This window comes from Hemicordylus capensis, chromosome 2 (assembly GCF_027244095.1).
Source record: "Hemicordylus capensis ecotype Gifberg chromosome 2, rHemCap1.1.pri, whole genome shotgun sequence".
In the NCBI taxonomy this organism is placed as follows: domain Eukaryota; kingdom Metazoa; phylum Chordata; class Lepidosauria; order Squamata; family Cordylidae; genus Hemicordylus; species Hemicordylus capensis.
This window is the reverse complement of record NC_069658.1, coordinates 328,898,485-328,925,693: the sequence shown is the minus strand read 5'-3', so window position 1 is coordinate 328,925,693 and position 27,209 is coordinate 328,898,485. Positions and strand designations below refer to the sequence as shown.

The 27,209-nt window shown below is 44.0% G+C and overlaps 2 protein-coding genes across 9 annotated transcripts in view; both read right to left on the bottom strand.

The window, feature by feature from the left end:
- The window catches only part of RNF123 (ring finger protein 123), a 169,456-nt gene extending 163,174 nt beyond the window's left edge, over positions 1-6,282 (bottom strand). For 3 of the 8 annotated variants that reach the window (XR_008316317.1, XR_008316318.1, XR_008316319.1), the window contains exons 1-3: positions 5,727-5,963; positions 2,820-2,942; positions 1,448-1,532 (exon numbers count right to left, since the gene is read on the bottom strand). Coding sequence is in view for 4 of the 8 variants with exons in the window: in XM_053296836.1 (XP_053152811.1) it covers positions 1,448-1,532; positions 2,820-2,904 (170 nt within the window). In the remaining 4 variants the exon portion in view is untranslated. The other 5 variants (XM_053296836.1, XM_053296838.1, XM_053296834.1 and 2 more) reach the window with 5 other exon arrangements.
- A 13,247-nt stretch (positions 6,283-19,529) lies between these two features.
- LOC128343992 (epidermal differentiation-specific protein-like) lies at positions 19,530-20,543 on the bottom strand. Its single transcript, XM_053293432.1, has one exon. The coding sequence runs from the start codon at positions 20,541-20,543 to the stop codon at positions 19,530-19,532; it is 1,014 nt and encodes a 337-aa protein (XP_053149407.1).
- Positions 20,544-27,209: the final 6,666 nt, after the last annotated feature.

The following is a 27,209-nucleotide window of genomic DNA, read 5'->3' as shown; positions in this document are numbered from 1 at the left end:
ATACTGGTGGGCTTCCATATACATATTCCTGGTGTTTAACACCTCTCTGCCCTCTGGTCCTAGGAAACTTGCAAAAGCAAGGTTTATCAAGATCCTGATAGGCCACCATACATGGCTAGTAGGCTGTATTCAGCATGGTAGATAACAAGTTGTGCAGGCTTACAGAAAGGCCTAAATCCAACAGGAGTCAAGTATTAAGCTAAGCATCTTCTTTTCTGGGTTAGTCATCTCTGGGATTTTAGGGAACAAATCAGGCAAAGGAATGTGATGCTTAAGCTTCTAAAGATTTAAAAAAATAAAATAAAAGGAAAACAGAATATTCCAAAAATATTTTGTCTGGGAAAACTATGACAAAGTAAGAAGAAATCACAGTATTTCTGTTCTTCCTCTTCCTCCTGGTAGCCTCTACTCATCAAAGCAAAAAGGGATGGAAGTTATTTATAGCAGTACTGACAACTCAGTTGTGAGTTCAGAAGCTAAGTATATAGTGGGTGGAATCTGACCCCAGCAGATCTTTAAATACAAACATACAACAGGCGTTCTTCCAGAGAAACATTCAAATGAGTATCTCAAACTGCTTTGTAACAGCACTAGCACCACCCTGATCCTGTGCCCTCTCAGGGACAAAAAAAAGAAAGAAACCTTTACATAGTACTAGGGCTAATGCTTCTGAACCACTGAAGTGAAGCAGACTTCAATGAGTAATAGGAAATGAGATTTATAAGGACTTTGCTGCAGGCCTTGTTTTGTGATTTCCTAAAGTGTTCATTGGAGCTATACTTAACTGGTCATAGATGGGTATAAAGCAATTTAAAAATGACAACAATCACACAAAATATTGTGTATTTTGCTGTAAGAAAAACAAAATATTGCTGTAAGAAGTGCATCCAATTAAATAAAACCAATGACATTACTAAATACTGGCTGACACACAGACTAGATTACTCATGAATAGTCATATTGAAATAAATAGGACGTGTTAGTAATAATGAACTGTTGCCGATGAATTTTAATAGTAATGTCCCATGATTTTCAATAGGACTACTCATAAATAATTTAGTCTTCTGTCAACCAGTACTTTTCATAATCTGATGTATCCTAACTTCTTGGCACTTAACATTCATTTAAATAGTGAATATTTGTCACTCAGACATTCTGCCTAAATTACTAACAACCATTTATAACTGAAACAGTCAGATTTACAGAAATTCTAAGTTAGGTCAACAATTGTCAATCTCTTTTTCAAACACATTCAGAATGAAGGTATGCAAGTCCTAATATCTGAAAAGCTGAACAAAAACACTTCTGCACTCTAATGAACATTTTGTCTAATGTTACCACCAAGGTTCTACTTTGTTATCAAGTAAGACTGCTAACAGCTTAGTCATCAGCAACATTAATATGGATGCAGCTTTGCTTGCTCTTTGGTGAATCAGCAGTCCCATACCTATATGTAGCAGTAGACTGAATCTCTTCAGCACTGGGGAAAATGCGGTACAAATAATCATTCAGAAGCTTGCTGTTTACTATTCCTACAGCAAATAGAAAAAGCTAAGTCAGCAATGGACAAACAATCACACAACCCTGTAAAATACCAATTTTACTTCCACAGGCAAAGCAAAAGTTGCTAAGGAAGCTGTGGAGCTTAGACTCCCCTATTTAATTATTTTATCTCATTTATATCATACCTTTCTGACACAGAACTCAAGGCAGCACACATGGGATTCCTAGACTTGCTTAGCTTTAGCAAGGTGACTTTATCATGTGCCTTTAAACCATGTCCTAGGTCTATATAGCACTGTATCATGGTACTTTACCAGCAGAAATACAATTTAAGAAAGCAATTTAAGGAGATCATGTCACAATAAACCATTTACAACCAAATCCTAAGCATGTTGACTTAGAAGTAAGTTCCACTGAGCTGAATGGGATTTACTTCTGTGTACACAGGATGGCAATCCCCGTCTCTAAAGGAATATCATGACCAGATGTTTCATGCAATATATCCCAGTACATAAAGTAAACAACTGATTCAACATGTCTCTTCTCTAGGGTATTGTCCTTAACTAGGACTCTACTCACAGGTTCTTTCACAGGAAAGTTAATAAATTTATTCAAAAGGAAACAAATGCAAGGTACTACCTAAAGGATTCAAACAGCACATTAATGTATCTCTTGTCCTTTATGGTCACTGAGGAGCTATTTGAGTATTTGCACATACTCTTGAGTTGCTTGACAGTACTACAGCATGTTATTTTAAAGGCAGATCAATTTAGTCTTTCCCTGATGCCTCTTCTTGTTCTTCTGCTACTCTTTTCAAATATATACTGCAAATGTACAAAGAGCAGCAAGTGGATAATAATATACAAAAGGATACATCAAGCCAATATTAAACTAAAAGGGCTGCAACAGAAAGATTGTCTTAACACACCCTAAAGTGTGAGAAAGACTCAAAGACATTGCCGTGTTGGTCCATTGGGTGGGTGCATGGGTAGGTGGAGGGGCTGAATCCAAAGTTGGGCAATATCTTCATTAGGACCAATTGCTTCATGGTATTTTAATCGGTTCTAATAAAGGTATTACCTTACTTTGGATTTCATTTTAAAAGATGAATCCTTGCCATTGGTCTTCATAGCTAGACTAAAATAAAGAGATACCCACCAACCAAAAGGGAAACCTGATCAGGTGGCAATGTTATTCACAGAGCCAAAGTGCTGAAATGACAGTCAGTCTCACTGTATTCTGTTAATTAGTTCCAGACGTCTTCTAAATGCAGTCCCACCCTGCCCTTGATCCGTAACATCACATGGTGCTCCTACCTGCACCCTTGGACTTTTCAGGTTCTGTGCCTAACCTATAGTTCTTCCGTGAAAACGATGTGCCAGAACCTCCTCTTGATGTCATAGTTCAGGTCAATGTGTGAATGGCCACTAATCTCAAAGCTGAAAAAGGAAGAAAAGTGGGCTGATTGGAAATGAAAACATTTGCAAGGAGAAAAAAGATGCAAAGGTGTTACCAGTCCTCAAGGAACTGAAGGAAAACATGAAGACAACCACAGAACTAATTTTGCATGTTCCCAGTGTTTAGGTAACTTTAATTTAAAATGCAATTTTACTTTAAAAAAAAAGTATAAATAGATAAGTTGGAAAAAATCTAACTTGAAACTTTAAATTATTTCACAAGCTACAGGACTACGAAAAATACAGAACTAGGAAACAGGCAAAATCAAGAGCAAAGAAGTTTACTGAAGATGAATACAAATGAGGAAACAAAATCAGTATAAATCTGTTCAGAGTTTTGGTTTTAAAACAAGAGGAAACACAAAAAGACTGTCCCAAGTATAACCACTGAAACGGAGAAAAGAGAGGGTATACAGCAAACTCCAGATAGCAAAGAATATCTTATGAAAGCACAAGCCTCCATAAAACAAAACATGTACAACTATATAACAATACAGATATACACCCACAGTACAAAATGTTAATGCATATGTATTGAAACAACCCACAGGAGAATGATGTGACGGATGTTTTGTTTTATGGAGGGATTTGTGTTTATCAATAAATTATTAATTACTCTCTGGGGTTACAGAGAATACAGTTATCACAAATACCTCCTTGGACCATCATGCCTATCTTTCTCATTGCCACATTAGCAAATTGCCACCTTGCTCTTCCTAAGCAACAAATACACCAACATATAATATGATATGATATGATACGCAATATCATATCACAGATGTTTAAAGTAACCTTGATAATATCAGCAAATACAGTTAACATTTGGTCACAGACTAGCTGTATGAAGCACACTGAGGAAGGACTGGCAGTACTGGTTTGAATTATACTGTCAGAGTTTCTTACAATCCTCTCACACTCTCCACCTTCAAATTGTATTAGAAATAATTTAATTTACTACAATGAGGAATTATCTCTAAAAATTCAAAAGCCACATTGTGTCTAGATGACGGGTCTTTTGAACAATATTGCAGCCTTGCAAATTGGATAGCAAACTTTACTAGCCCATCCTTCCATATATAAGTCATTTGTGGCCTCAAAGTTAAAGAACAAACACCAAGTTTTGTAAAAATTTCCTGCCTGGTCACCAAGAGGCAATTTCTACTCACCCCAAACTGGCAAGTGGCTGTTGTCAAGCTGCATTACAGGGTTTTGTAAATAACATTTGTACCAACAGTCCTGATAGTAAATGCATGTGTGGAAGTTCTACAGCACAATCCTGAACATATTTTACTCAGAAATAAGTCCAGTTCACTGGGCTTGCTCCCAAGTTAAATGTGCATAAAATTCCAGCCCTAATATTAGACTGTGATTTTTGTTCCACTAGGAATAACAGAATGCAGTAGCCAACATCATGAGGACTATATCTCCAAACGCAGAGATAACCCTCATTACTGAGGATCTTCAATTCTTCATGGGTTACATGATACAGACATTTGAAGGGGATAGTGTGAACAGTGCATTTATTTGGCCCTGAAGTGCTGGATTTCAACTGTGTGCAACTGTAAGTTACAATATGGCCCAACATTCATTTAAAAAAGGAATACACCTGGGAATCAAGGACATGCAGATGTCAATTTTGGCTCTAAGCAACAGATTTAGGAGGAAATCCTTTATTAAGGCTCCCACCCCAATCTTTTTTCTTTCTTTCTGAGAAAGGTCCTTGTTTTATTGGAGCAAGGAGTTCTAATCTCAGCAGCTGGAGACTGGAACAGCGCTATAGGCTCTGCAGAACAGCACCATATTGCTCATGCTGCAAAAACTCTGTATTTGGAAAGGCTGTGAGCTGCTTTCACAGAACGACATACTTCTGGTTTTCAACTGTTACAGGAAAAACAGTCACAACCCTGAACTATCACTACTGCTGTTGTTTCTCTGTCTATAGCTTATTTTACTGTGGGTACTCAGCTGCTGGGGTGTTTACCGAAAACAGCCTCAGCTGCTCGACGGACATTTACTTTCGAGTAAGAGCCCTCAGGCTCGGGCTGTCAACAAGGCTAAGCCTACTGTAAGGTTGAGGCTGCGCGGATGGCATCCCTTTCCTTTGCTCGTGGTCCACAGGACACACCTGAGCAAGTCTGCTCCGCGTTCCTCTAGCGGGGCGGTGGGGCAGGGCTTTCCCAGGAGGCGCAGATGTTCAGGATAGCCGCGTCAGCTCCGCGCAGAGGGAGTGGAAGGTGGGAATCGCACGGCGGAGGCCAGGAGAGGGTGGTCAGGCAGGGCAGACCCAGCAGTGGCCCAGGCGCATTCGGGAAGGCCAGCAGCTGCAGCGAAGCCGCTCCCAGGCAGAAAGGCCGCCTGCCAAGCTCGCGGCCAAGGGCAGGGGCCGGTGTCGCTCTCGCTGCAGAGGTCGCTCCAGGGCTGCCCGCTGCGGGCGGGGGCAGCTACGAGGCGCCCTGCCCTCAAAGCGCCCCCTGCGCCCACGTGCCGCGCGGGGCCGTGGCCGGAGCTGGCGACAAGCCGGCCGGGGGCTCCCGAGGGCCAGGACGGGGCTTAGAAAGGGGGACCCAACGACCGAGAGGGGCGGCGGCGGCGGCGGCACTCTGCCCAACCAGCTGGCTGCCGGCGCTGACCCGGGCCTAGCCCCGGCCACTGAGCCGGGCCTGGCAGGCGTCCCGTGGCCAGGTGGCTCCCCCTCAAGCAGGGGCGCCCCGGGGACAAGAGGCGGCGGCGGCGGCGGCGACTACCTCTACTGCTGCTACTACTCACCACCACCCCACGCCTGGCTCGCCCAGCCCCGGCAGCGGCGCCTCACAACATCCGCCCTGCTACGGAGCGTCGGGAGGGACACACAAAGCGGCAGGGACAACCGCAGCAGCAGAATTGGGGCGGATCTCTCGTCCTCTGTCCCGGCACCGCCCCCGAGAGCCGGGCTGAGCTTTCAGCAGCAGTCGGTCTGCAACATTCCCCCTCGCGCGCAGCCCGCTTCCCTCCCCAGAGTCAGTGTCAGCCCCTGCTGATGCCTCCCCACACCCATCCCTTTTCAGGCAGGGGCCCCGCATGTTCTCTGATATTCCAGACACCGGGACTGGGCTCCCGCTTGCTACTCCCCAAGACGCCGCTTTGCTCCCCTCGGCGCCTCCTGTAACACCTTGTCGCCTTCCTTCCAAAAGGGCGTCCCGTCCTTCTTCACGGGGCGTAGAGTTGATCTATGGGATTTGGGGCTTGGGGGCGCCAGCCAGGTATGGTGATGGCCACGACTTAGATGGCTTGTGGGAGATCAGTTCGATTCGTAGAAGACAAAGCTGTCCATTGCTACTGGTCATAAATAGCAACGTTCCTTTGAATACCAACTGTAGGAAAGTAAGGGAAGCAGAAGGGGCATGCCTTCATCTCCTGCTTGAGGGCTTCCCAGAGGCATCTTCTGTTGGTCATTGTGGGAAACAGGATGCTGAACTAGATGAGTCTTGGTCTGATCCAGTAGGGCTCTTCATATGTTCTTATGTAGGGCAACTGCATATATTCACAACCCTTGGCATTGCTTCTGATGACCCCATAGTCTTCTCTCACTACAACATCCCTCTAGTGCCATGTCTGACAGGCTCCCAGTTGCTCTTTCCCATTTGTCAGTAGTGCACGCAACCCCTCTCAGTATTATTTATTATTATTTTTATTGTTAGATTAATTATTTATTTATAAACCACCCCATCCAGAGGCTCTGGGTGGTGTACAACGACTTTTAAAAGACATTAAAACACACAATTGAAAACATAGTGCTAAAAACAATATAAAAACAATTCAAAAACAATTAAAACCATTGAAAACCAATTAAAATACCTTTAAAAAACAACACCACTTTACAAGCCTTGGAAGGCCAGGCCAAACAAATAAGTTTTTAGGGCTCTCTTAAAGGCCAACAGCGAGCCTAAACTGCAGATATCTGCCAGGAGTGCATTCCATAGACCAGGAGCAGCTACAGAAAAGGCCCCGTTCCGAGTTGCCGCCAGACGTACCGGTGGTAACTGGAGATGGACCTCTCCAGATGACCTCAACAAGTGATGGGGGTCATACTGGAGAAGGCACTCTCTGAGGTAACCTGGACCCAAGCTGTTCAGAGCTTTAAAGGTAATACCAGCACTTTGTATTTCACCCAAAACATATCAGCAGCCAGTGCAACTGTTAAGACAGGCATAATATGGTCTCTCCGGGCTACCCCAGAGACCAATCTGGCTGCCGCATTCTGAACTAACTGAAGTTTCCGAACTACATACAAAGGCAGCCTCACGTAGAGTGCATTGCAGTAGTCAAGCCTGGAGGTTACCAGCTGATGCACCACTGTTTTGAGATTGTTCTCTTCAAGGAATGGATGCAGATGTTGAATCAGGCGAAGTTGATAGAAAGTGCTCCTGGCCATAGCCTCCACCTGAGATACCATGGTGAGGCCTGGATCCAAGAGCACTCCCAAGCTGCGTACCTGTTCCTTCTGAGGGAGTGTAACCCCATCCAGCACAGGGAGATCTAACTCATCCCTTAAATTCCGTTCCCCCACAAAGAGCACCTCCATCTTGCTTGGATTCAGCTTCAATTTGTTATCCCTCATCTAGCCCATTACTGCCTGTAGGCAGGCATTTAGGGAGTGAATGCCATTTCCTGATGATGAGGATGAGGATGATGATGATTGATGATAAGGAGAAATAGATTTGGGTGTCATCAGCATGCTGATAACACCCTGCACTAAATCTCCTGATGACCTCACCCAGGGGTTTCATGTAACTATTAAAAAGCATTGGTGACAAAATGGAGCCCCGAGGGACTCCATATAATAGCTCCCGTTTTAAAGAGGAACTGTCACCAAGCTCCACCATCTGGAATCTGCCTGAGAAATAGGAGCGGAACCACTGCAAAGCAGTGCCTCCTATCCCCAATTCCCCCAGCCGATCCAGAAGGATACCATGGTAGATGGTATCGAACGCCACCAATAGATCCAAAAGAACCAACAGAGTTACACTCCCTCTGTTGATTCCCCGGTAAAGATCATCCATCAGGCCGACCAAGGAAGACTCAACCCCATAGCCCGCTCTAAAGCCAGTTAGAAATGGGTCTAGATCATCGGTTTCCTCCAAAACCGCCTGGAGCTGGTTAGCCACCACTCTCTCAATCACCTTGCCCAACCATGGGAGATTGGAGACCAGCCTATAACTATCCATCACTGAGGGATCTAGGGAAGGGATCTAGGGAAGGTATTGCCACTGACACCCTTGTGTTCCCTTTCCTTTAGTGACATCCCCACAGCCTCTCGGTTGACACCACTTGCAGATGCCCCAGGACTGGCAACCCAACAATGACCCTCAGAAACACTTTCTCTAGCCATGAGAACAGTGACTGCAGGCCCTACTACATCTTCCCTTCCCTTGATGACTAGATTCCCTTTGTGTCTTTTTGCCCCCACCTTATAATTAAAAAAATGCACAAGGCAGCTCACAACAATAGATCAAACACAAGACAGGATAATAAAATATCATTACAAAATTACACAATTCATACTACACTTTATCTTAGCCAAAAGGCCGAGAAGAACGACACTGTAGTTGTGGGTCAGGAGATACAGAAACTGTTGCACATATCCTTCTCCACTGTAATCTCCATTTATATCCCAGGGAACGCCTTATTGTTCCTTTAATATGTAAACTGGTAGATCAATCCAATGATAACCTTGTAAAACATCTGCTTTCAGATAAAGATGCTTCAATTTCTATTTCTGTAGCTAAGTTTAGTTATATTGTTTTTAAAAGGTATAATGGGATATCATCCCAATTTTAAATTGTATACACACACACACACACACACATTTTAATGCTTACTAGTTTTTATTCTCTGTTTGGTCAATGACTGTAAATAAAATTACAATACAATACAATACACAATTCATAAACTAACAGATAAAAACAGAAACAGTAAACAAAACACTAAAACCACTGTTTACTAAAGGCCTAGGGAAATGAAACCATTTTAACCTGACATTTAAAACTTGGTAGGGAAGGCACCAGGCAGGCAGCCCTGGGGTGGGTGGTCCATGCATGGGACACCACCCTAGAAAAGGCCCTGCCTTGGGCCACCTGCCACCCTCTGAAGGCAGGGCCATCCAAAGAAGCGCTTCTGAACATCACCTTAATGTTCCCCAGCAAAAAAATTACAAAGTAAGGAACAGGTGAAATATTGATGCAGTTGAGTCACTGTCATGCCACCTGCCCCAGCAAAATCCATTTTATTTCTATCAGGCATGAGCCAGAGGCAACTTATTCTCATCCCAGGTTAGGAATGTGCACAGAACTGGTTCGGAGGCCCTTTATAGGCTTCCAAACCAGTTCGCGCATGCTGGCGTGTCGGGGATTTCCAGCTATCTTTGGGCAATGGGGCGGCAGGTAGGTACACTGCTGCCCCGATCAGCTTTCTTAACAAAGAACGCTGGCAGGGGGGAAGCGGTGGGAGGGGTAAGTGCACCCTCCCCCGCTCTTAAAGCGGCACCCCCGCCGCCTTCAAGCCACCCTGCCACGGTTCCGTGCACATCCCTATCCCAGGTAACTGAGGTATATCTGTACAACAGTAAGAAGACAATACACTGACCAAGAAGTATAAAGCAATTATCCTTCTATTATCCTTCTATGTTCAGAGCAGTCTCAAGGCCCCTGTATAAGATAGATCATAATTCTGGATGATAACCAAGATGTATTAGCTTTGTGTGTGGAAAGATGCTGACATGACACCCCAGAAGACTGGCTGTGTCTGTCAACTCCTCCCCTGCACTTGTATTGAGAGGATTAGCTGCCTGGACCAGGAACCAGAGGCATAGCTATAATTGAACCAGAGGGACAAATATCCCTGGGCCCCTGAGGGAGGAGTGCCTACTGACTGGGTGACTCCTTGCTCTGCTTTCTCCCTCCCCAAGAAGATGAAGAAGTGCTGTTGGTGATTCATCTTGGCTTCAAGGAAGATTAGTCCTCTCTAAGAGGGGAGGGAAAGGAGTGTCAAGCAGCATCCCCCCCCCTCTTGCCCTGATGACTGGCGGGCTAGTGCTCAGGTTGAGCACACCCCTCTCTCAGCATGGCTGATGGGAAGGGAGAAGAAGGCAGGAAGGAGAATGTTAAGTCTCTGGTGTAAGAGAATAGTTAAGGTATGTGCACATTCTCTTGAGTGACTTCAACTTCAAATTATTATTTTTACCATTGGTATTAAAGGGACACTGAGTGCCTCTTTAGTTAAGACAAGTAGCAAAAAAAAAAAAAAAAGGTTCCGCCATTATAAGCCTCAAAATTCTTTTGCTTGTAAAAATGACAACCACTGAGCTAATAATCTGAAACTTGGTGTGTGTGATCTACTTATGAAGTCTACAAAACTGCCTAATTTCAAGGAGATCTGATTAAAAATTGCTGCAGCTACAGTAAGTGGAAAAAGTGCTGAAAATTGACACTTATATCCTTTTCTCTCTCCAATCTTTAGATTACGATAGCAAAATTTCTTTCAAATTTTGGTGGAAATGATTGGTGTACACTGTCAGGCTTGTCCAGGAGGAGCACCTTTTAATGATTTGGTGACATTGTGAGCAGTGGTTCAAAAGTTATTAACATTTTCCTACCCCACAGGGAACACAACACATGCAACAGATTCCACACAAACACCATACAAATGCACAAACACAAACACACAGGGGCTATTCACATGGCTGCGCTTGTGCATGGTTGGGCAGTGGGGGGGAGGGCAGGCAGGGTTCAACCTACCATCCTTCCCCCAGACTACCATTCCAAGCCACTGGGCGTGTGAGCCATGCACCCACATGACCAGCTCTGCTGGCAGCAGCATGGATGACTCTCCATGGTCCTGGCCTCTGTGAATTGCTCAGTGCTGAGTTCAGTGCACTGGGGAATTCCCCCGGGGGATCGGTGCTCTAGGTGTCTGTCCAGAGGTGCACCTAGGTAATTTTGGAGCCTGGACCGAAAGTCTTTGTAGGTTCCCCCCTGCTGGAGGACCCCACCCCCTGCAAGTAAAGCAACAAACACACACACAGTGACACACACAGTATTTTTAATGCATGAGTTCTTGAGGACACAGACAGCAACTGAATTCACAAGAATGTAAGTCACCTTAAGTGGCGCAGCAGGGAAATGCTTGACTAACAAGCAGAAGGTTGCTGGTTCGAATCCCCGCTGGTACTATCTTGGGCAGCAGCAATATAGGAAGATGCTGAAAGGCATCATCTCATACTGTGCGGGAGATGGCAATGGTAAACCCCTCCTGTATTCTACCAAAGACAACCACAGGGCTCTGTGGGCAGCAGGAGTCGAAATTGACTTAACAGCACACTTTACCTTCACTTTAAGAATGTAAAACAGGTACATTTATGCAAATATGCATTAGCAGAAAACATTTCAACACACAACCTAAAATATTCCCATCCCTCATTTCTTTCCTCAGTCCCCCTCCCCTCTATCTCTAAAGAGGATTGGGGGGGGCCCCAGGGGATGTGGAGGCCCTGGACTTTGGCTCAGAAGTTCAGGGGTAAGAGCTCCTCTGCGTCCTTTTCTATAATGTGAGCTGCAAGCAGCTTGTGCTGCCACACAGTCCTGGGAGCCAGGTTAAGGGCGCATTCGCACCTTTAACCTCGACGAAGAGCTGGGCTGTGGCACTGGGTTTAGCTCTGCAGCACCACCGGGATCTACGCGGATCCTGGCAGTTCTTGCGGGCATCCAATCCCAGACTTGTTTGCTCATGAGAACAGCTTCACAGACTCACACCACATACAAGTGCATGTAATACACAAATGCACAACACATGTGACATGCACAAATACACAACACACACATACCACACACAAATATGCATATGCAACACACACAAACACACAAATGCATACAAATACTCAAAACGCACACATGCAACACAAATGCTCGAATGCGCACATGTAACACAAACTTCCAAGTGCACATATGCAACACAAATATACAAGCACATGCAAATGCACAAATAAAACACAAATGGGGGACACACAATACAAATGCATATGTATACCCATGCAGCACAAATGCACAAACAATGCATATGCACAAACACACTCTCAACACACATACAAACACACAAACACAATCACACTACGGAGCAAATGCACACATGTGCACAACACAAACACACCATACAAACACATGCAGCATACTCCGCACAGACACACACCACACACACATGCTGCACACACAGCCACAAAAAAGATGTATGCTGCACACACAACCACACAACAGACACACAGCACACACAAATAAAAACACTGAAACGAACACATGCACACTCACACAACACATATACATGAACATGTAAACATATGCACACAATACATACAAATGTCTACAAACACTCACAGCTGTACAGAAACATGCACACAGGAAACCAAACAAACACGCACGCACACCATACTCAAGTTCCACAAAGCCAGGAAATTGGAACCTAAGGCTGATGCCTTAATAGGTGTGCCATGTGATCAGTAATTATGTTGTACAATGTCAGAAACTGTGTTCGCATACAACTTGCCCTCCATACACCCACACTTTCCCTTGGTCTTTGAGGCCCAAATCAAGATGAGGAGGATGGGGTGCCTGTCACAGCAAAGATGCCCCATACTGTCCTGGTCCTGTACTGCCTTATGAAGCATCTGTATTGCTAGAGGAATTCTCTTGTGAGAACAATCAATGACTATTTGCCATTGCAGGATGGATTCAACAGTTGAGAGGGGCTCTCTTCTAACATTCTTCATCATCCTTATCCTGACTCAGCGGGAAGGAGGTTTTATGGTGCACTTCAGTAAAGACTGGATGGTAGCACTCCCAAGCTCAGAAAGAAAGGGTCTCAGATGCTCCTTTATCACTGGCTTGCTTCTCTTCTGTTGGGGACTACAGACTTAGAAGATGCTAAACACTTAGAAGATCCCCCCCACCCCGACTAAAGAAGATGCTAGAGTCATTAGTGTCTTCTAAAGTCTCTGGTCCCTTCCAGTTCTGTTTTTAAAGCTTCAGCTGCCACACACACCACCAGAAGAGGAAGAAGAGAAGAAGGATGTTGCGGCAGCAGGTGAAGGGGGTTACATGGTACTCCAGGCAGAGAGGCTTGTTCTGCAGGGGCTGACTTCATTGCCCAGCCCTAGGAGCTCCCCTGCAGAATGATGTGAGAGTTCAAAGTTCTTACTCTGGACCTGGGAATGCAGCATAATGGGTTTTCCTGTAGAATACAGTAAGGCAGGGGGTTTCAAAAGTGGGTTGCCAGATATTGTTGGGCTTCAATTTCTATCATCCCCAGCCACAATGGCTGGAGATGATGGGAGCTGTAGTCCATCATCTGGCAACACAAGTTTGAAAACCTTTGCAGTAAGGTTTAGATGCATAAGGCAGTACAGGACCAGGACAATGTGAAGCACCTTCTCTGGTGCCAGGCACTCCATCCTCCCCATCTTGATTTGGGCCTCAAAGACCAAGGAAAAGTGTGAGTGTATGGAGGGCAAGTTGTAAGAAAGCACAATTTGTGACATTGCACAGCTTAATGACTGATCACGTGGCACATCTGTTATTGTAGTTGTGCGACAGGATGCCAGTTATATCCAATAGGCATCTTGTCACATAAGTATGTTTGTACAACGTTCCTTTTCTCTCTCTTGTATTTCAGTTGTGCAACTTTTCAATAGAGTGGAGCTGCCCTGTTGCACAGCAACACTGACATTGTTTACACAGACATAGCGCAGGTATTATTTCAACCACCCATGTTGCGTTACACAGTTTGTGAGCCAGTCACTCCCTATTAAAAAAACACTGAAATCGTAAAATAAGTGCCCACCTTAATTTGCTCACCATATAAGCGTCTCATAACTTATGCTTGCATACAATTTAGCCTCCATACATCCACACTTTCAATTTGTCTTTTAGCTCCAATTCTTTTCTGCAGGTTGGGAGAAAGCCAAGCTGAAGATTGTAAATAATGTAAAGTAATGACAACAGCACCTTCTCCAGTTTAAACATGTAAATGCAAGTAAATATGTGCAGCAACATGTGCAAGATCATGATATGCACAGCAACACACACAGCAACATGCCACACAAAAACATATACAGCAGTAGAACTTGGGGTGAAAGACAGGCTTCTTTACCATTTTTACACTGGCCAACATGATGCACAGCATTCTGTCACTGGAACATCCATGCTGGAGCTGCTGCAGACGTGCAGGCAGTCCCAGCCCTGTGAAGCATAAGCAGTTGCACAGTTCCAATGTGAATAACCAAAGTAATACTTCTGTTTGCACATCTGCTTGTTCTTGACAGCATCAAGGTTGACTGTGATCCCCAGCATGGAATGTTCCAGTGGCAGAACACTACACATCATGTCAGCCATTGTTTGGTACAGGAGTGAATGTGTACATGCTTTAACTCTTGCCATAAGCCAATGGTTTTGCTTCTAGAATAACTGGCTCCTATTTAAGGCTGAAAATGTTTACTAAATTTTACTGTCTTTTTGATGTATCTGGATCACATGCTAACTCATGTATGAAACACGTCAAACAAAGCTTTTCCAGAACCCCATGTCAACTGATCACACAGTTTGATAGTAATGATAACATGCCTTGAAAATATGGGACTTTATAATAATGGCATGCATTTGTTCTGGATTGAACAGTAAAACATACAAAGCAGGACCATTTTGTTAGGCTTGACAACCTCCTGAGCCAAACACAATTGGCTATAAGGCAGTTCCAAGGGAGCAGCAATCCATTTAAGCTTTCCGGGTCTGCTTCATGCCCTCAGCCTTGTTTTCAGTTTCCGGCACCCAAAGCCAGGGAAAGAGAACAGACAGTGTCCAGGGAAAGAGAAACTGACAGTGTAAGGTCTAAAATCTTACTGATGGGGCTTCGTTCACAATGACAGAACAGCTAATGGGAGGACTATTAAGAAAAATAACAAGTTGTTCTAGTAAGAAAGAACAAATCTGCCTACTTTTCTTTCACTGTCCCTACAACTGGACTAAAACTGGTTCATTTTGGTTAGGTGGTCCACAAGTTAGACCTCTTGCACCTAAAATGTTCACGTGTCCACCATCTTGGATTGGGGTGGATGACATCATTGCAAGCTACACCATTGAGGTGTCCCTACAGTTGTAGTAAGTTTGGTTCAAAGTTAGCACATTTGCACCTCAAAGGTTTATGCATCCGCTATCTTGAATTGGGATGGATGACATCTTCACAAACTACACCACTAAGGTGTCCCTGTGTGCCATTCACTACAACTGTACCTACTTTGGTTCAAATAGGTTAGACAGTCTACATGTTAGCTCACTTGTACCTCAAATGTTAATGTGCCTGCCATCTTGAATCAGGGTGGATGATATCATCACAAACTGGAGAGGAGAGCTGGTCTTGTGGTAGCAAGCATGACTTGTCCCCTTAGCTAAGCAGGGTCTGCCCTGGTTGCATATGAATAGGAGACTAGACCTGTGAGTACTGTAAGATATTCCCCTGAGGAGATGTAGCTGCTCTGGGAAGAGCAGAAGGTTCCAAGTTCCCTCTCTGGATTCTCCAAGATAGGGCTGAGAGAGATTCCTGCCTGCCACCTTGGAGAAGCCTCTGCCAGTCTGTGAAGACATTACTGAGCTAGATAGACCAATGGTCTGACTCAGTATATGGCGGTTTCATATGTTCCTATGCCATCGGGGCATCCCTATGTGCCCCTACAGCTGTGGCAAATTTGGTTCTAATCAGTTAGGTGGTTCACAAGTTAGCCCACTTGTGCCTCAAATGTTTACATGTCTGCCATCTTAAATTGGGGTGGATGACATCATCACAACCTATGCCATTGAGGTGTGCCTATGTGTCTCTACAACTGTACTGGATTTTGTTCATATTGGTCCAGGCCAGGCCTGCTCAACTTAGGCCCCCCAGCTGTTTTTGAACAATCCTCCCATAATCCCCAGCCACAGTGGCCAATAGCCAGGGATTATGAGAGTTGTAGGCCAACATCTGCAGGAGGGCCAAAGTTGAGCAGCTCTGGTCCAGGTGTTGCGAAGTTGGGGACACATACATGGACACGTGGACAGCCAGGTGATCTCATAAGCCTACTGGGAAGTAGGCTAAAAGCAGCAGGCATATATGCTGGCTAGTTGTGTTGTGAAGGAGGGAAAGATGTGGGAAAGGAGATTAGAAATATTGTAGGTAGTGTTTGGTGCTTTGCTTTCTGCAAAAAAAAAAAGCAGTATGTATATTTCTCATTCCATAACTTTTTCATACACACTTGCCTGGGAGTAGGACACATTGAACACAGTGGGACACACCTAGGAGTACACGCTGACCTGTGGCCTTTTGCCTTATGTGACAAGCAAGTATTCCCTCCCCACAATGTATGGTTTATGTTTTTTTTAAAATTCCAACGTAGTTTATTCAAGTCTGTTTGGGTATGAGCTTTTAATTTTTATTCTATTATTCTACCAATTTGATTCCATTCTTTGCCCCATCTTCCTTTCTTTCACATTTTCCCTTGGGGTGGAATGCAATATATAGGAATTTCTTCTTCCAAACCGGTCCAGATATTTGAATGAATAAACAACAGTGTTTCAGAAACACACTGTTTTAATAATCTATAAGTTTTAATAATCTAATTAATTTATTGACAATGTGCTTTTTAAGCTATTATGGATTAACATGTAAAGCAGGAAGCAGCCTTGGTTTGCCCATTGCCTCAGCTGTTCTATGAGATATCTCCATAATATATAATCACACCAGTACATTTCTACTAAGACATTTTCCAAACCACTTTATTAGGTTGAAAAAAGTAACTGGAGTCCAATATATGGTGCAAACATAAAACCATACAATAGACATAAGTATGTTTCTCAGAGTGCTTAAATGGTCTTCATCTCAGTTGGGCTTCCGTTGGTGTATACAATGTACATGTGGTCAGATGCTTCCCTGAAGGATCAAAATATGCATACATGTTCAGAAAAGAGTAAATATATTATGAGCAGGGAGAGCATCTGGATAAATGCAACTTTTAATAGTAACATTTGATTGCCCGCTCTCTGTCATTTTAGCAAAGAGAAAAAGCACCATGCCAGAGAGTTCTGCGAATACATTCTTGCTTCTTGCTTGAGAGTTCTTGCTTCACTCAGCAAGGAGGATTTGCTGGTGGACTACTCACCTTACAAACATAGCAGACCTACACAAAGGGACAGGAGAATTTTTAGAATGACTCTAGTCTCTTTTCCCAGTCCTGTGTTAAACCTCTCCTTAAAGCTTGAATGAGCAAATTGTTGAGAATTGAGAAATATATCAGAAGTATAACATATACAGGTAAGTTAACAGTTATTCTGCTAATTTTAATTACATGTGATTAACAATAATTAACATGCCATTTGTGAATACAGCAAAAGTCAACATTATCTTCCCCAATTGGCAGACATATATCTTTTTGATTGTCCTTTGGACAGTCAGGTTACATGCTAGCTGATATACTGTGTGATTAACGGTGCTGTTTTATTCTTGTTTTGTTGTTGATTTTATTATTTTTTTGTGGTTGTAACTACAATTGCATTTTTACATTGTAAGCCAATCTGAGTTGCAGCAAAACAGCACAAAATAGTAAAAATACAATATTTTAAAACATTTTATGCTGAAATTATAAATAGAAAACTTTGGAATTACCCTTGAAAAAGCTTGGTATCAGGTCATACAAATGATGAAAATGACAGGCTAAATTTGGGCCTCCTTTTACTTGCTGTGTTGCTTCTGATTTCCCCACACATAAGCGCAGCAGAGGTTCCATGCAGCCCAGGGCTGACTCTGGGTGTACAGGCAGGGTGGCCTCTGATGGGCCTGTTCCTCAGTGCCCCTTCCCCCTTATCTTGGCACTGGGTATGCTGGTAAACACAGGTTTCTATTCTGCTGCTGCTGCTGCCGCCACAATTGCCATCAAGGTAAAGACAGCTGCCCCATTCAGCTGGTGGCTACCCCTGTGGGACAAGGCATGCCTCAGTAGTAGTGGACTTCAGCAGCTGCTCAACAGTGGCATGTGCTGCTGACACCAGCCTTGATGTAGCCTGCAAGCTGTTTGTTACTCACCTGTTTCCTCAACAACTACTTTATCTTGGGTTTTCCCTGCTTGGCTGAGAAAAGATAGTAACGCAATTCACACAATTATAATTAGAGTAGGGTAAGTGTCCAACCCTAGTTCAGGAGCTGTGTGTGGTGTGTGTTCCCATTTTGTAATCATGTGTGAGGGAAACAGCAAGGCCAGAATGGGAGGAACTGTTCCTCTGGGAGAGAGAAGCTGCGTTCGGCGGCGATTCCTCCTAGCGCGGTATTAAAGTGCTGGGTACAAGAGCTGCCTAGGACAGTGCTGCCCGACCCAGCTCCTCTCTCCCAGACAAACACTTCCTTCTGCTCTGACCTTGCTATTTCCCTCACACACAATCATCAAATGAGAGTGCACACAGCTCCCAAGCTCGGGTTGGACATTGTCCTGCCCTAATTATAATTGTGCGAACTGCCTTACTATCTTGTTTCTCAGCCACCTACCTAAAATTATAACCGTGTGAAAGGGCCTAGATTCTACTTCACAATACTACCTGCAGGATGCTAATGGCCCTGCTATATATTCTAAAGTGACTTACACAATCCTCCTGTTACCAACTAGCACTTAAATTCCTCCTCCTCATTTTCCCATATGAGCATATTCAACTGATTCTTACTGTGTCTCAGACCATCTTGGCCCATCTAGCTCAGGACTGTCTACACAGACTGTCAGTGACTCTCCAGGGTTCCAGACAGAGGAGAATAGTTCCCAGACCGAACTGAAAGTGCCAAGGATTGAAACTGGGACCGTCTGTATACAAAACATACGTTTGACCACTGAGTGACAACCTCTTATAATGAGCATCAAGATTTTACCCTCTTCAGAATTTGGCTCATTCATGGTAATATTAAGATCCATCAACTGTGGGGCCTAGCTATTCATGCAACAAACATTATTCAGGGAATGTGACATTCCAGATTCCAAGTGCTGCTTTCTTCATAGGTGGGGAGAAGGAAGGAATCATTGTTAAACCTTGAATCAACCTTTTCTTGCCAAGGGCAGACTACCCCTGACCAATCATGGTGAACTAACACAAGCAAAGTTTTCCAAAGTTTTGCTCCACCCAGAGACAAAGACATACAGACATAGAAAAGTGGATTTGGAATTAAAATGGCCACAAATGTGCTGGGTGGTGGGGTGGAAAGTATGCCACAGCCTAGAAAATCTTTCTTCCCACTAAATTCAACTGATGGAGACAGGGCAAGGTGGAGAAACTGGCTAGTGAAAATATTTTGCCTAAATGGTGTCGCAGTATATTTAGTGCTGCTGCTGTTATGTCCTGGTACACTGTGATAGTGGCCATTATCTTCAGCTTCACATTCTGGATAATGGCCTACTGCTCCAGAGATATTAGTTCTTTCTTCTTGATCATACAGATAGTTGGCATTTGGATGGTGGAATGTTGGCTCAGCTGGCATGGTCATTGGTGATTATTGGCTTTGTATGTTCTTTTTCAACTCAATTGGTTTCACTGTATATTTGGTAATGATGTTGCGTCCTGACACACTGCGATACTCTCCATACTCTGTCTTTGGTTTCCCATTCTTGGTCATGATCAGCTCCACAGGAGTTGAGGCTGTGATTAATTTCATGATGACTTGGATACAGAGTTCTGAATGTGGTGGGATATTGGCTGGCATGGTCACCTCAACTTTGTCGATGGTAACAGTAGAGTCTATGCTACCTTTCTCCACTGTGAGGTTAGTTTTTGGATCTATGCTTAAGTTGAAGCTCTCATCTATTCGAAGACTTGGCACTTTGAGTCTGAAGCTGTGGCTAGTGACCGATTCATAGACTCTGCTACTGGAAGTGGTGAACGTCTGCTCAAAATCGGTGGTGTTTATACCATTTATCTCATCAATCACCACATCTCTCTCACTCTCCACTTTCCTGCAATCCCACAAGATCTTGGTAGTGACTGTGGGCCGGCCACCTTTAAGGGGATACATATGGGAACACTTATCATTGAAATGAAACACTGGACCATAGTTAGGAAGTTTGCTTCCTTCCCGAGCTATATAGTACCAACCGCCTCGGTTTCCATGTTCATACAAGAGCCAGGCACCTTTCTGGACAACATGGGAACTTGCCTTATCATTGAAATATCCATATGTTAGGTTTATTTCCTCTGTGATAACTTTACTTGCCCCTTCATAGTTACGGTGCTCATAAACTGTAATCTGTGGATGTTCTAGGTCTTCAGTCACTAACTGAAGAGAAGAAATATGATTGCTCATGCTTATGTGCTTATGTTCACCTTCCTCATATGCATGAACTGTACCTTGGTAGTTTGGATCATGGAAGCCCAGCCATGGTTGCCCAATCACTTTGAGGGAAGAAATGCAGTCCCCAAAGTCCACGCTACGTAGGTCAGGTACATCTGCAATAAACTCTTTACTGAGTCCTTTAAAGTCTTCATGTTCATAAACTATAATCTTATTCATTTTAGACTGGGGAAAGATTCCTCCTTTAGGTGATTCTTCCCAGAGGTGATGCAAGATGGAGAGCAGCTTTTCCTTGGTGGAAATTAAACCCTGCCAGGGGGAAATTCAGAAGAAAACACATTGGAAGAAAAGCACATTTTTGTTCTTACATAAGCTGCATTGTAAGACATTGTGCCCAGAAGGTGGAGTACCAAGCCCATTAAATAAACAAGACGTTATAACCAAACTAGAGGAGGAAAGAAAGAGCTGCTTTATGTCAGTGATGAAAATCAGTTCCTGGATTCTAGTAGGTTTGTGGCAGGAGAAGCAAGATTTTAACCAGGGAAGTCCTGACTCATAGTCACACCACCAGCTCTTTTGGCTTATGAGCCAATCGCCAGAAAAGCAAGGGGCAAGAAAACTTAACCCCATTTCTTTCCCCATGTTTAAAATGGTAATCGTGTGTCAACTTGTGGAATTCTTTGCCACAAGATGTGGTGACAGCCAACAACCTGGATGGCTTTAAGAGGGGATTGGATAACTTCATGGAGGAGAGATCTATCAACAGTTAGTCTGAGGGCTGTAGGCCACCTCCAGCCACAGAGGCAGGATGCCTCTGAGTACCAGTTGCAGGGGAGCAACAGCAAGAGAGAGGGCATGCCCTATCCACTTCTTGCCTGTGGGTTTCTCAGGGGCATCTGGTGGGCCACAGTGTGAAACAGGATGCTGGACTAGATGGACCTTCTTGGGCCTGATCCAGCAGGGCTGTTCTTATTTTCTTATGTTAATTTAAAGCTTTTACAGTAGGCCCCACCATCAAACCTACTAATAATACATGTTAGCTCTGTCCCTGGCTTCACCTCTGGGTCTGTACCCATTCTGTATTCTGCCCTTGGGATCCTGCTTCAGCACCAAAATGTTTTACTTTGGAATTTGTCAACCCTTGTGGGGGTGTTTGTCATAAAATGCAAATAGGAAAATGATTTTCAGGTAGATATCCTCAGGATTGTTGAGGAATCAAGGTTGTCCATATTTTTTGAGTAATTCAGGCCCTCTAGTTCTTTAAACCCACAGCAGTTTAGTAACTGTGATTCTCTCCCATATAGATTCAATGAATGCTACTAACAGATAACCTTAAAAAAAATAACCTAATACCTTGAAGTAATATGAGAAAAGTAACCACCACAATAGTCTCTCAAGATTTTAGTCAATAAATCTTAAAAGATTTTAATATCTCAGAAGATAATCAATTTATCTAAGGATATTGATGGTATTGCACTTAAAATAATTTGATAGATTTAATTAACTCAATTAACAAAGGTAGCATATGATTAGTATTTGAGTAAATTTCGGGATGGGGGCAGGGTTAGTATTTGGAGTATATGGTCAAAATATATTAGGGACTCCCTTAAGTGGCGCAGTGGGGAAATGCTTGACTAACAAGCAGAAGGTTGCCGGTTCGAATCCCAGCTGGTATGTTCCCCAGACTATGAGAAACACCTATATCGGGCAGCAGTGATATAGGAAGGTACTGAAAGGCATCATCTCAGACAGTGTGGGAGAAGGCAATGGTAAACCCTTCCTGTATTCTACCAAAAGAAAACCACAGGGCTCTGTGGGCGCCAGGAGTCAAAATCAACTTGACAGCACACTTTACCTTTAAGGAGAAAGTAACAGGGTTAAGTGTTTTGTTTTGGTTTGTTTTGTTTTTTGACATGAAACAAAAGCTCTGGTGTATGATTACTAGAATGTTAATAAACACTGGTTGTTTCATTGTGCTTTACCATCCACTGAGCATTGTATTGAAAAAATCTAAATACTTCTTGTTCTGAGTACCTAAACACAGGTTATGTTAATTTAAAAAGCATTTCCCCTCCTCTCCATCCACTCCAGCCTCAGAACAAGAATAATTCCCACTATAAGGATCAAGATTTGTGCGGTGAAATTTTCATCTCTGTCCATATTTAACTCTTGTCCCTGCCGTGCATCCCTAGTATGTGCACCACTATCAGTAGATGATAAGCCTGTGAACATGCTGGGATGAAAACAGAGGTGAGGAGGATAAATCCCCCCACTCCAAAATAGAGAAGGTTGAAATCCTCCTCTCCCTTAATTTCAAACCCCTCAAATCAAGGAGGACTCCTGGTAGCAGAAAGCAGGGCACGGCACGAGAACCTTTAGCAGATCAGACTCAGGGCTGGGATTTTTATTGAAGGGAAGGGCGGATTTATTTCTCTTCAGCTTGGAGACTAAAGTGGGCGAAGAAGAAAATTGGCTTCTGAGGATAAGTACATATCCTCAGAGACCAAGTCTAAACCCCAAGGATCCTTTAAGCTGTGAGAGGGACTCCTGCCTTGCAGCTTAAAAGACTACAGTGGGGGAACTGGCCTATCAGTGGTGTGAAAGGGGTTCAATCAATTCCCACCTCTTCAGTAGGATACAACACATGCACACCATGACTTTTTTCACGGATCCTCGCTGGCAAAACATTTATGATCATCCTGTTACACTCCTACCTGCACAAAGGTGCTTTCCAAACATTTGCTAACACAGAGAAAGCTATTTCTCCAGTGTGTGGAAAATAGCCTTAGCATACTACGCTTAGCACAATAGATCCGTCTACATCAGCTTTTTGCCACTGGGTGATATTTTCCCTTTTGCACTCTGCTTCTGGTTTCTGTTCAGCACTATAAGTGTCTGAAGCTTCTGGTGCTTTTGCAAACCAAGATAAATGTATCAGTTGCACCTTACATTTCCCTGTATTTCAGACACTGGGTTTTACATGCATTAATGTAAGAAGAACTTGCACTCACCTTGTTATTGATTCATGCAAACATCCAGGCTTTCTCAGAACCCTAGAATTCCTAGGACTCCTACTTGTCTTATATAAGTAAGAACTGAACAAATGTGAAACCAATTAGAATGGCATGAGACTTGGCATCTGTCTATACTAATGGCAGCCAGGCTGAAGAATGCAAAAGGAATCTCAGTTCAGTACAACCCACAAGCCACCCAACCAGTCTGTAAGCCAAATGTGACCCTGATTTATGGGTTCACTTCCCTCTCCAATTTGTATGAACTTCAAGAGGAGTCTTCAAGAAGAGTCTCTTGAAGTTTGTACAAATTGAAGAGGGAAGTGAACCCATAAATCAGGGTCACATTTGGCTTACAGACCATGTTTGGACTAGTCTGTTATAGCAAACCATGCTAGTGTATTGCAGCAAACAAGAAGTGATATATGTGGCATCTCAAAGATTAACAATTCTTTTGCAGCATAAGTGAATGGTAGTCCACAGAAACATAGGAAGCAGGGTCAAAGTAGGAGAGAAGGGGCCTGTGTTCGGTCCTCTCCCTGGCGGCCCCTCGGAGTGAGAGAAATAATGAAGATAACAGTGAGGGGTGGAGATGGGGTGCCCTCAGGAGCTGGGGGGGCCCCCAGGTACTTTGAACCCATCCATTCAATTATAGCTATGCCCCATTAAGAAGCTGCCTTATACTGAGTCAGACCATTGGTCCATCTAGCTCAGCATTGAGGCTATTCACAATTGTAGAAAACCGGGCTAGCCTCTGCTAGCCCAATTTTCTACAATCGTGAGAACCACCGGGCTCGGCTAAGAGCCTGGTGGTTCTTGATCGGGTAACCCGCTCAAGTAGCCCGCCCCTAAAACCGGGTTTGCGGAGCGAGCGCTCTGCAAATCCAGTTTTTAAAATCATGAGTAGCTGCAGCGTGGCTCCGCGCCATGGTTACTCATGAGTATACCCCAGCAGGAGGCTGAAAAGCAGCCTCCCGCCTCGGGGGTCTCCCCAGTATGCCCTGTGTGCTTGTGCAGGGTATTCTGGAGCTTCCGAGGGCCGCGCGGCCCCTGAACTCCCCAGCTCCTGCCGGCTCCGTTACAGAGCCGGCAATCGTGTGGGTGGCCGATCTGGCTGCCCAGGGCTCCCGATCAGGCTGCCCAGGGCTCCCGCTCTGATCATCTGCAGGGAGAGCGGGCTTAGCCCGCTCTCCCTGCTGAGCTTCCCGAACCGGGTCTCACTGATTGTGATACCCAGCTCAGTGTCTACACAGATTGGCAGTGGTTTCTTTAAGGTTGCAGGTAGGAGTCTCTCTCAACCCTATTTTGGAGATGCCAGGGAGGCAACTTGGAACCTTCTGCATGCAAGCATGAAGGTGATCTTCCCAGCGCAGCCCCATCCCCCAAGGGGAATATCTCACAGTGCTCCAATTTATTTATTTATTATTATTTATTTATTCAATTTCTATCCCGCCCTTCCAAAAATGGCTCAGGGTGGTTTACACAAAGAAATAACAAATAAATAAGATCGATCCCTGTCCCCAAAGGGCTCACAAGCTAAAAAGAAACACAAGATAGACACCAGCAACAGTTACCGGAGATACTGTGCTGGGGGTGGATAGGGCCAGTTACTCTCCCCCTGCTCTCCCCACATGTAGTCTCCCATTCAAATGCAAACCAGGCAGACCTGCTTAGCAAAGGGTGCTGCTTGCTACCACAAGACCAGCTTATACTACAAGAACTGTGTTTGTCTTTAAAGTGCCACAAGACTCTTTGTTGATTTGTATGAGATTCCGCAAATCAGCATACAGTATGTATGGTTTCTTTTGCTTTCAAAGACCAATATGTTAAACATTTGCTTACTGGGAAATCCTGTCCTTTCTGTTGCCCTCTTTGCCATCATCTCTGTCTGTGAAGAAGGGAAAAAACACCACTCCTGATCTTCACTGACAGTTGGGAGAGAGGAGGAGAATTTGGGGTAGGCTGGCAAAGAAAGGAAGGGCACAATCTCAAGATTGCAGCACCCTTTTATTCATTCATTCATTCATTCATTCATTCTTCCTCCAAGGAGCCCAGAGCAGTGTACTACATATGTACGTTTCGCCTCACAACAACCCTGTGAAGTAGGTTAGGCTGAGAGAGAAGTGACTGGCCCAGAGTCACCCAGGAAGTATCATGGCTGAATGGGGATTTGAACTCTGGTGTCCCTGGTCCTAGTCCAGCACTCTAACCACTATACCACGCTGGCTGGTGATGGAGAGTGTTCAGATGATCATTCTGTTTTCACTCTCTGCACCTGGGCAACATCCAGATGGGAAAAGGACCAAGTTGCGATTTGGCCACCAGCTTTTAGGAAGGCCACAATTATTATAACAATTCTCATGTCCAGCAGAAAAGCTGAAAGCACAGGTTTCACTGAAAGCAATGGGACTTGAAATTACATTGTCTTTCCTGTATTGTTGTGCCCACATTGTCTAGTCGTACGCAGAGTACAGAATATTAAAAGTAGCCCAGTCTCAGCCCATAAGGCTTGTAATGTACATCAGAGACAGGCAATGCATGGACAAGGATAAGCCAAGAATTGCCAGACTACTGGGAATGAGGTAGGGGCACACATATGCTACTGGTTTAAAACTCATGGCTTTCCCTAGGAAAGGGCTTCTCAGCCTTGGGTCCCCAGATGTGGTTGGTCTGCAATTGCCATCAGGCCTTTAAACAGTATAGCAGCACTCTGGGATAAAGCCATAGAAAATCAGTTCCCCATATTGCTGCTGGGCACCAGTATTCTAAATCTGCTTATTTGTCACCCAAATCTGCCAAAAATGTTTTGTTAACACATGAAGACAAAAGAACATAAGAACAGTCCTGCTGGATCAGGCCCAAGACCTATCTAGTCCAGCATCCTGTTTCACACAATGGCCCACCAGATGCCTCTGGGGAGCTCACAGGCAAGAGGTGAAGAAATGCCCTCTCTTCTGCTGTTGCACCCCTGCAAATGGTACTGAGAGGCATCATGCCTCTGAGACTGGAAGTGGCCCACAGCCACCAGACTAGTAGTCATTGATCGACCTGATCACCATGAATTCATCTCAGCCCCTTTTAAAGCCATCCAAGCTGGTAGCCATCACATCCCATGGCAAAGAATTTCATAGATTAATTATGAGCTGTGTGAAAAAGTACCCCCTCATGTCAGTCCTAAATTTCCCGACCTTCAGTTTCATGGGATGACCTCTTGTTTTAGTGTTGTGAGAGAGGAAGAAAAATTTCTCGCTGGCCACTCTTTCCATTCCATGCATAATTTTATACACCTCGATCATGTTTCCCTGTAGTCCCCTCTTTTCCAAAGTAGAGAGCCCCAGATGCTGTAGCCTAGCCTCATAAAGAAGGTGCTCCTGGCCCCTGATCATCCTGGTTGCCCTCTGCTGCACCTTTTCCAGTTCTACAACATGACCTTGGCCAGAGAACAAGTGTCTCAGTCACATGTGGATTTCCTCTCTCTCATAGCAACACTAAATTAAATGCACAATTGCCATTTAAAATCTGTTTGCTACATCATTCTGATATTTTTAAATAAGCATTTATGTTTTCTGTTTTAAGTCTAATTCCTGCCATTTGCCATTCCAAAGTTTGCCATTTGCTAATTCCTGCCATTTGCAGGAATTTCATTTCATTTATTTATTGAAAAATTATTTATTAAAATGTATTTACGTGCATTAAATACTTTTTTAAAAGAATGTTTGGAATATGTGTAAAAACAATTCACAGCAGGGCTTAGTGAATATGACAGCTGTCCTTTTGCTGCTTTGGGTAATTGCTACAAATATGGATAAGACGATGGAAGCATTCAGAACAACTTGTCTGTAACCTCTGCAAAAGGATGATTAAATATAATGTT

Excerpts from the sequence above, each read along its gene's own strand:
- LOC128343992 (XM_053293432.1), bottom strand. The coding sequence starts at position 20,543 with ATGAATAAGATTATAGTTTATGAACATGAAGACTTTAAAGGACTCAGT.